Genomic DNA, 10373 nt, shown 5'->3' on the forward strand with positions numbered 1-10373 from the left:
CAACTATTCTAAAACCTTGAGCTCTCACATTATCTTGAGGAATGTCTTCAAGAAGAAATGTTTATCTAAAAAAAAAAGTTTTGTCTTAAATGTAGATGTCTAAATAATAAGCAGTACAGCTTCTAGCAGGGAGATGGGTCATGCATCTTAATATCTTGGTACATGGCTGGGTTTGGTGGCTCATGACTGTAATCTGGGCACTTTGGGAGGCTGAGATAAGAGGATTGCTTGACCCCCATGAGTTCAAGACTAACCTGGGCAACATAGTGAGACTCCGTCTCTACACAAAATTTTTAAAAATTAGCTGGGTGTGGTGGCACATGCCTGTAGTCCCAGTTACGTAGGAGGCTAAGGCTAGAGGATTGGTTGAGCCTAGGAGTTCAAGGCTGCAGTAAGCCATGATTGCACCACCATACTCCAGCTAGTGTGACAGAGCAAGACCTGTCTCTAAAAAAAAAAAAATGGTGCCTGCAGTGATAGGTATTCTATTAACATTTTGCTAAGGGGTTGCTAAATGAAAGGCAAGAGTTCTTTTAGGTATTTTTTCTTTCTTAATAGCTAGAATTTTCAGATTTTATTGCATACTACTACAATGAGAAAAATAGGAAAAATTGTAATAAAAGTACTAACCTATTCACTTCCCAATGCTACTTGTCCTTGCTGCTATTTGGTTATAAATAGCAGTTGTATTGTAAGCAAAATTATGTAAAGGAAGAAATTACTGTTGTGTAAGAAACAAAATACTGTACCTTCATTCTTTGTGGCCTTTCATATAATCAAAAGTTAATGTTGTTCATTAATCTCGTGTATTTTTATGAGAGACTAAATATTTGTTTGCCCAGACAAATCAGAATCTTTTGTTTCCTCTAGATTGTGATACCATTCTTCAGTCTCTTAATCAAAGATATTTATTTCCTCAATGAGGGTTGTGCCAACCGCCTTCCCAATGGCCATGTCAATTTTGAGGTGAGTGTGATAAAGTAGGATACAAAAATCCGAGCACAAGGAGAGGGGCAGCTTCTCCAGCACTGCATTCCAGGCCAGGGAGCCAAAGCCAATTCTGCAGTTTCAGAACAAATTATCTTTTTCCATATTATTTTGTTTAAGAAATTAACAATACCAAGTAGAAGAGAGTAACTGAGCCATTATGATGATGATTATTACTATTTGAGGAAGCTTGAGAAAATTTTTATACCTCACAAATAGTTTTATTAAATTAAGAAAACTATATAATTCAGAAGAGCAAAGACCAGAAAGTAGCTGCAGTAGCTCATGCCTGTAATACCAGTCCATTAGGAGGCCAAGGTGGGAGGAATGCTTGAGGCTAGGAGTTTGAAACCAGCCTGGGCAACAGTGAGACCCTGTCTCTACAAAAAATTAAAATATTAGCTAGTCATGGTGGTTCGCACCTGTAGTCCCTGCTACTTGGGAGGCTGAGGCTGAAGGATTGCTTGAGCCCAGAAGTTTGAGGTTGCAGTGAGCTATATGATTGTACCACAGCACTCCAGCTTTGGTGACAGAGTGAAACCCTGTCTCTTTAATAAAATAAGAGGGAATCATTTCGAATGGAATTGCCTCTCCCAAGCTCATAATTATTTTTTCATGATCACCTTTATATTCTTCTTTTACTTATCTTCCAGAAATTTTGGGAACTGGCCAAACAAGTGAGTGAATTTATGACATGGAAACAAGTGGAGTGTCCATTTGAGAGGGACCGGAAGATCTTGCAGTATCTGATCACGGTACCAGTCTTCAGTGAAGATGGTAAGACCATTCAGTGGGAGCTACCACTAGCATCCCCAAATCCTTTGTTTAGGATGTTAGTATAGAAATGCTTGGTTACTCATATAGTAGTGAGGCCTGTCCTCTGATCTGTTTCATGTTAAGAGTTTTCTGTGTCACAGAAAATGTATGATTTGTCCCTAAAATATTTGCACTTAATATTCACCTACAAACAGTATGTTTCTGTGTTTAAGTATTCTTTATAATACCAGATTTGCAAAGCTATGGCCACAAATGGGATAATTTTTTTTTCTTGTTTGAACTTACTTGAATAGACAAAAGGTGTTTTGTGGCATGTTGATAGTCCATGTAATTTGGAGAAAAAAAACAAAAACAGTAAATTGCTACCCCCTGCTGTTTAAAAAAGTACTGGAACATTTTAACCTGTTAAAACATTAGGGAATTTGAAGCAGAACAAGTGATTAGATACAGAACAAAATCATCAGAAGAGAAGTGAGCTCATAAAATATTTAGAGATTTATTTTATTGATTTGATATATCCTAATATTATAGAAATTAATAGCACCTATTAACAATTTCTCATAGTAGATTGATAGTATTTACAATAATGACTTTTTTTTTTTTGAGACAGCGACTCACTCTGTCACCCAGGCTGGAGCGCAGTGGCACAATCACAGCTCACTGCAGCCTCGACCTCCTGGGCTCAAGCAATTCTCCCACCTTAGCCTTCCAGATAGCTGGGAGTACAGGCGTGCACCACCATGCCAGATTAATTTTTTTTCTTTTCTTTTTTTTTTTTTTCTTGTAGAGACAGAGTTTCATCGTGTTGCCCAGGCTGGTCTCCAACTATTGGGCTCATGCAATCTGCCCACAGCCTCTCAAAGTGCTGAGATTATGCCACCACGCCCAACCAGGAGAACATTTTGAATTAATATCACCTATGCCAGAGGGGATTTGATTCTTTTTAATCTCTTTTATAAAGAGGATTAATAACAAACTTGAATTTTTAAATGAAGAGTCTTTATGATTTGAAAAGAAAGAAAAATATTAGAAGGATGGAAAATTGGCCTAAGAAACCTGGCTTTTTACCTAGTAAAGAGTTTTTAAAAAAAGGAAAAAACAACTCAGGCTACCAGGAAAGAACCCTCACCCCTTTCTTTGTAAAGGACATTAAGTCTTAAGTGTATGGCAGCGTCATATGGCTTACATTTTATAAGCTTTTTTTGCCTCATACATTCTTAGGTAATTAAGTGCATTTTTGGCTTAGAAGCCCTTGGGTTTTCATTGAGATGGTCAGTCAGAGGCAAAGTGATAATCTGTGTTCTTCATGAAACAGTGAAGCTTCTTGGTCATGACCTGATATTTTGAAGAGTATCTTGCTATGGAGTTTGGCTCAAGTTGAACAAGGGATGGATGGTGGTAGATAATATATCAGGAGAAGGCTTTGATGTTAATGCACTTTCTTTTGTTTGATTGTAGCTCTCTACTTGGCTTCTTATGAGAGTGAAGGACCTGAAAATCATATAGAGAAAGACAGGTGGAAGTCTCTAAGGTGGGTCTCATTCTTCTCATTGCTGCACAAGTCTGAAGGAAATTGGCTTTACTTGAAGAAAGCCACATGCGTTCTATAGGGAGCTGCTGTCTATCTGTTCCAAGTCCTCTGCACCTTATCTCTTGTACACCAAATCTTTGTGGCTCAGAATTCTCACTGCCATCATTCTGCTTTATTGCCTTTCATTTTTTTTTTCTACTGGCAGATATACAGAGACTGTTCTTTTTCTCTCCCATTATTTAATAGAATGAGGAGCTGAACCAAAGTATGGTAAAAAAAAAAAAAAAATGCATTGACTTTGTCTAAAATATCAGTTCAGACTTCATTTCTGAATAGTTCTTCTAACACTAAATTTTATTTAACCTAAGATAAAAAAAAAAAGAAGTACCAGTAGGCTTTATAAAGTTGGGTTTGCGGTTTTCCAAGTGGATCTCAGTCACCTCTTTGTTGGAGAGAGTTGGGACTTTAAACATAATCTGGAGATTTTTCAGATTTACAACTTTTGCTATTCTATGAGTATTTTTGAACAAAACTAGGGTTAAATTTGTATTTTAAGCATTTGAGATACTTTAATAGGCACAAGCAGCCCAGGGTATAATATCAAAATTGTTATCATTATAGTCCTACTGAGAAACTCAGAATGTATACCTTTTTGTACTAGGGTTTACAAGCACATTTTCTCTTCTTTTTGTGGTCCCAGAATCATTTGAGAGCCTTCATTATACTTGATATTAGGCTAGATTTCATGAACCAGGATATCTAAGATATACTTGGTTTTGGGTGGTTGTGTTTGTTTCAAAGGAAAGCTTAGGCCTTCTTTGTACCTCCCAGTGAATGAGGGATAAGGTATGAAGGCATTGGAATTCTTATCCTTAGGATATCATAGTAATTGGTGAAGGATTGGAGATGTTTCTTGTATCCCCAGACTCAAACATAAAGAAGGTTTGGCCAATGCCTAAAGCCATGGGATATAACAGGCTTGTTGGGCTGATGCCTATATATATGTATAGAACTAAAATTCATTGACTAATTATACATATATATATAATTTTGTGCCTGGCAGTGGCACATTTCAATTAAAATTTTGTATTACTCTGTGTTTGTATTAAAATATTTCACTGTGCTATTTAATATTATTCATGTGCAAAACATGAGCCTCAGAGTGCATATCTTGCTGGATAAAAGATTTGAGAATCACTCCTTTTAGTTATCCTTTTTTGATACATTTTGCCTTCCATATGTGTCCTTTTTAATCCCTCCTTTCTGTAATTTTAAAAACAGTAAGTTTGGTGGGATCCCTGGGTATAGCTTAGCTTTTGTTACTTTTCTGGTAGATTTTTTAAAAAATTGGTAAGCAGATTGGCTACACATGAATGATACCTGGTGTCTGCATTACCTATGATCTCCAGACATTTTAAATTAATCCAGACCTAACTACAAAATTATTTTCTAGTTCTATTATTTTATGACGTGTTGCTCTTAACTAGTGGTTAGATTGGAAAGGTTCATAAGTCAGAGGTTGGACATTAAAAGCTAAAGATTGAATTGTATAATGTCTTCCCACGTCTGTACTGTTCACGTAACATATGACATCTAACATTTGATTGTGAAACCGGAAAGGTTCCCTTGTGCCTCTCCCAGGGCATGCAATGGGGATATGGTGTGGCTCGATTCTTCAGTGCCCTGCTGCTCAGACCTCTAGAGGGTGCTGCCTTATTTTGCCATCTATAGGTGGCTTGCGTTAACCAGCTCAATTAGACCCTCTACCTTATGGCAAGGACAGAGGGCTTTCTCTATCCCAGGGCTCTTGCTTCGGTGTACTGGAAGAATCGGGTCACACATAGGCTTGGAAAATGAGTGCAAAGTGTTATTGAGTGGAAGTAGCTCTCCGCCGATGGGCGAGCCCAAAGGGAGATGTTTTTACATTGGAGTGGGGCCACTCAGTGGCCCGGGCTCTTCTGCGACTGCCCCTGCCAAACTCTGCCTCTTCCCGCCAGTCAGTGGCCTTCCGGTATGCTGGCGTCTGTCAGTGTGCCTATCTGCCAGCGTGCTCCCCTCAGTGTCCTCTCGATGACCAACCTCTCCTCAGATGGCCCCTGCCAAACTCTGCCTCATCCCGCCAGTCAGTCTGGTGTGCTGGCATCTGTTGGTGTGCCCTGCCGGCATGCCCTTCTACCAGTGCGCTCCCCTCAGTGTCCTCTCGATGACGAGCCAATTGTGTCTTCTGTAGCAGATGTGTTCCTCACCACGTCCAGCTACTTGTGTGTCTGCCTGGTGGGGTCTCACGTTTTTATAGGCCCAGGATGGGAGCATGGTTGGCCAGGGTGGTCTTGGGAAATGCAACATTTGGGCAGGAAAGTCTGTCCTCACCTAGGTCCTTGGGGGTGGAGCCCTAGCCAGGGACCCGCCTTTCTCTACCCAGCACTTCCCTTCTCCCATTCTGTATTATTTAAAAGGACGGTGCTCTTCCCCTCCCAGTACTCCCGTATCAATTGGTTGAAATGAAAGTTGGTATAAAAGACAGTTTCCACATTAAAATTGTTTTTTAAGGAGCTTTGAAGAACAACTCCCATCTGTGTTGGTGTTCAAGCCACGCACTCTGCCTTTTCCACATCCTGTCTGTTCTCATGGCCCAGCTCCAATGCCTCCCCCATCCCTGGCCGGTTTTTCCCTAGAAAGACTTTCTCCAGAACTCATACAGTCAGGAGGTAGTCTTTCTCTCTCATTGCCAGCCATGCGGTTTTGTGTAGTGTTTGTGGTTCTTTCCCCTATTGCTGTGTAAGCCCCTTGAGAGCAGGCACAGGGTCTTCCCCTAATGTCTGCCCCAGCTCTGGACAGGGTGTCTTGCTCTCTCTTACTCCTCAGCCCGTGCTCCTGTAGTGTCATTGAATGGTAGTGGGTTATCGCAGGTGTTGGCCAAAGCATAGCAACCACGAAAAAGTTAAAACAAAATAAAACAGGCTATTATAATTTACAAAATACATACATTAAGCGGATACTAAGATTAAGCATAATCATCCCTTGGTATTTATGGGGGATTGGTTCCAGGACCTCCTGCAGATACCAAAATCTGAGGATACTCCAGTCCCTGGTATAATGAAATGGAACTTTCTGTTGCTGTTGTTTGAAGAAATATTCTTTTCTTGTGGCCATCAATCTTACTGATTCAATAAAACATAACCTCTTAGGGTAAACTCAAAATAATAAATAGATAATACTTGAACATAACAACATACATCCTCTCTTATACTTTAAGTCATCTCTAGATTACTTATAATACCTAATATAATGTAAATGCTGTGTAAATGGTGTCATACCATAAATCGTCTCTAGATTTATCTAGTATAATGTAAATGCTATATACATAGTTGTTATACCATATTACCTAGGGAATGATGGCAAGAAAAAGAGTCTGTATATATTCAATACAGACACACCTTTTTTGTTTCAAATATTTTTGATCTGCCATTGATTGAAATCACAGGTGCAAAACCCACAGATAGAGCGGGCTGACTATATTCTGGAATCATTGTACCTACCTGAAAACTTTTGTACGTTAGCTTTGAAGGCAGTAAGATATTTTTACGTAGACGCTTTTCTTGGTGGTCCTAGAGCCATTCATTGCAGATACGTAGATTCATGAGTGGCAATGACAAACACACCTCTGACGGCAGACACCCTTATTGTCAACACTTGTTTAAACTCTCCCAATGTTCATGGAATGTGTGGTGAAGATGCTTATATCTACCAAGTAAACCCGCCTATGATAACCTATACCTAAAAGCTCTTTATTATTAATGATCTTTGCTGTTTTTGTTTTTGTTATAATATAAACCTACTCAAGATGAAGACTTATCTGTTTAAGCTTTTGCCATCTCTATTAATAAATGTTTGTTTTTTTAAGTAACTAGCAATTTTCCCAGAGAGCCGATATAACTTAAAAGCTTGAATTTCTTTTTTTTCCTGGTTTAACTTTGTAAAATCAAACTTAAAACACAGGATAGATAAATTAGTATTACACAAGGCATTTTCATCCTAGTTCAAGTAGTCTGTTACATTCTATCTTAGGTTGTGTTGTTTTTACTACTCAGGTCGAGCCTCTTAGGCAGAGTTTAACACGTGGGAGCTGCCTGCCTGCTGCTGCTGCTGCTGCTGTTGCTGCTGCTTCCTGCAGATCATGGAGGGGCTGGCCTTTGTTTTCTGGCATCTCATATTCAGAACACTCATGAAGACCCTGCAGTCATTGGAGCACCCGGGTCAGCAAAGCATGCAAGCTCACTCAAGACCAGATGGAGAACTTATTTCCTGCAGCTGACAGACTCAGATTTTGTGAGACTGAAATGTTCACTGAAGACACTTGAGAAAGAATCCTCTAAAAATCCCAGCTCTGCACATGATTCATCTCCTGGAATTTCCATGTGAATCACAGCTCTGCACCTGGATGGAGTTTTCTTTTGTGTGTGTGTGTGTTCTTTTTTATTTGGTTGAACATTTGCTGCTAATGGGACTTGCCCAGCTGAGTGCTGGCTCTGAGGAAGCCCGTGTTTCTTTTGTTAACTTAAATGAAGAAGGGAGTGGAGGGAGGGGATCTAAACCTGCGCCCCCCCCTCCCCCCCCCCCCCCCCCCCCCGTTTAGATTCCCAAACCTCAGCTCAATCAGTATTGCCAGAGAGGGGTAAGACTGGTTGGAAGCTGACTGCGGACTTGGTTTCCCCTTAGTGTGTGCTGTGTTGTAAATTTTTCTCCTCCCTCCTCCTACAAGGTTTTGAGTTGGCTGCTGGTTAGCAAACTCCTTTTTACCCATATAAGTTATTTAATATAATAATGAAGCTCAACACTGTGGTAGGAAAATAGCCACTAGAAAGAAAGAAAAAAAAAAGCAGAGTTTGTCATTGGACTGCTTAACATGCTAGAAGGACTTTTTTTTTTTCCCCTTCTGAGCTTTTTACAGCTGACCACTGTGTTCTACAGATGTATTTTTCAGTAGTTTTTTGTTACTTAGTTTTCCATGATGCCTTTTTTTTTTTTCTCTTGTAAATTTAAATGAGCTGACTTTAAGGATCTTGGGAAACCCCATGGCATAATTACAATTTAATTTTTTTAACCGACTTTTCATTATTTTTGGGAGTCTGTTGGTAACTAAAGATGTCAACAAAGAATACATTGGAAAAGTTACCACCCCCCGCCACTATAGCAGTAAACAAAACAGATGAAAAACACCTTGCTGTTAATGGTTGATCTAATTGTGAAATTGTTCACCTTGTTAAACATCTAAGTAAGTCTGTAGTCGCTCTGCAAACAGCCATTATATTTATTTACTCTAGAAGAAACTGTAGAGTTGTAATTCGTGCTAATGAAAAAAACAAAATACCATGTTCAAAACAGATGTATTTGAAAACTTAATGACATGGTTCCAAAAACTAGAGCATGTATGTATGCTGTGCATCATCTCAGCAGACCTAAAATATCCCCAAGTTGTCCCTTTACAACCATCAATATATTTTACACTCTGCGGCCAGGAGTTGTGGCGTCTTGCTTTTCTTTTATGGGTGGAATTGTTGGGGGCGGGCATGGGCTATAATCGCAGTGGATCAGTTCAAGAGACTGGCTAAGAATGTATCAGAGGAAGTTGCCTCAACAGTTTGTGCATGGGCATTTATATTTTAAAAAAGAATGATAGTATTATTTGCCAGGCATTTTCTAAGTGTTTAGCATGGATTCATCTCTACTTATTAGGGGTGGACATAATAATAACTTGTACAAGCCCACATAGCTAATGAGCGGCACAAATACATGAAATGGGCCTTCTAATTCCAGACCCGAAGCTTTAAGCCACACCACCACAGCACCTCAAACTTCAATATCCTTGCAAATGACCCGCAGATCTTTTTCACATGCAGATGCAGATTCTGTCGCTTTAGGCTGGGGCTCAGGGGATGCTAATGCTGCTGGTCCTGGGATCCCGCTGAGAGTAGGAAGGCATTTCTGCCTCATGATACCTGTTGAGATTTTAATTTATGGGAGTAGCTAAGTGATAACACAGAGAGGCCAGTGACAATGAAATCTTTATATTAGTCAATTTCCCAAGAGAAAAGGGCACATGCCATGCCAAGCCATGCAGGGCCACAGGGGAAGCACTGGCGTCAGCTGGGGGCAGAAGCAGGAGCAAGAAGAAAGCATAGGCTTTGAGGTTTCTGCAGGGAGGCAAGGCAGAGCAAGGCCAACAGTTTCGGATTGGCAAGTCTGAATGATTCCAGCAGTCTCTGGGCTGGAGGGGTGGTCTCCATTTGCCTGGTACCTGGACCCTCGGGTGAGTTAGGGCAATTTCTGTATTGGCTTGGTGTGTGAGTTAGATAAAGGGGAAGGTTGGGGCTATGTTCTTGACAGTAGTTGGGTATGCTCAGGGCCAAGTCCTTCGCTGTCTCTAAGAATTAGCTAGTCCTGGGAGTCTCTTGCCTGTCAGCAAAATTTATAAGATACCAGAACATCATAAGATACAGAAAAAAAACCATGATGAATGCAACTTCACAATATTGCCTCCTTTCTCCTTGCACTGCCTTTCCCTGATCCCTCTACCACTTTGCTTATTGTGACAGCAACAAGGTTGATCTTTCAACCACCTACACCAGGGGTCATCAAACTATGGGCTGATGGCCAGATCTAGCCAGCTGCTTCTTTTGTATGGCCCACAGGGTAACAATGGTAAAAAAAAAAAAAATCAAAAGAAGATTTCATGATGTGAAAATTATCTGGAATTCAAATTTCAGTGTCCTTAAGTAAAGTTCTATTGGAACATGGCCACACGTTTATTTATATATTTTCTTGTGGCTATTTTCTGCTACAGCTGCAGCGTCTTATACTTGTAACAGACTGTATGACCCACAAAGCCTCATACATTTACTTTATGGGACTTGATGGAAACTTGACTGACCCCTGATCTAAGTGTTTCTTTTAAGCATTGCAAAGATAGTTTGGAGAAATGCTGTGAGAGCTCTATTATGGTATTAGATAGCTAAATGTAGCAGCTGAAATAAATTTCCTAAAGTGGTATTAGGCCGAAAAAAAGTGATTCTAGGGC

The 10373-nt window shown here is 40.0% G+C and overlaps 1 protein-coding gene across 2 annotated transcripts in view; it reads left to right on the plus strand.

The window, feature by feature from the left end:
- Positions 1 to 8816, plus strand: part of RASGEF1B (RasGEF domain family member 1B) — a 46215-nt gene extending 37399 nt beyond the window's left edge. For both annotated transcript variants that reach the window (XM_010354110.2, XM_010354111.2), the window contains exons 11-14: positions 871 to 966; positions 1641 to 1764; positions 3223 to 3295; positions 7387 to 8816. In XM_010354110.2, coding sequence (XP_010352412.1) covers positions 871 to 966; positions 1641 to 1764; positions 3223 to 3295; positions 7387 to 7411 — 318 coding nt within the window. In that variant the 3' untranslated portion in view covers positions 7412 to 8816. The remainder of the gene's footprint in view (positions 1 to 870; positions 967 to 1640; positions 1765 to 3222; positions 3296 to 7386) is intronic.
- The last annotated feature ends 1557 nt before the right edge of the window (positions 8817 to 10373 follow it).

This window comes from Rhinopithecus roxellana, chromosome 2 (assembly GCF_007565055.1).
Source record: "Rhinopithecus roxellana isolate Shanxi Qingling chromosome 2, ASM756505v1, whole genome shotgun sequence".
Classification (NCBI taxonomy): domain Eukaryota; kingdom Metazoa; phylum Chordata; class Mammalia; order Primates; family Cercopithecidae; genus Rhinopithecus; species Rhinopithecus roxellana.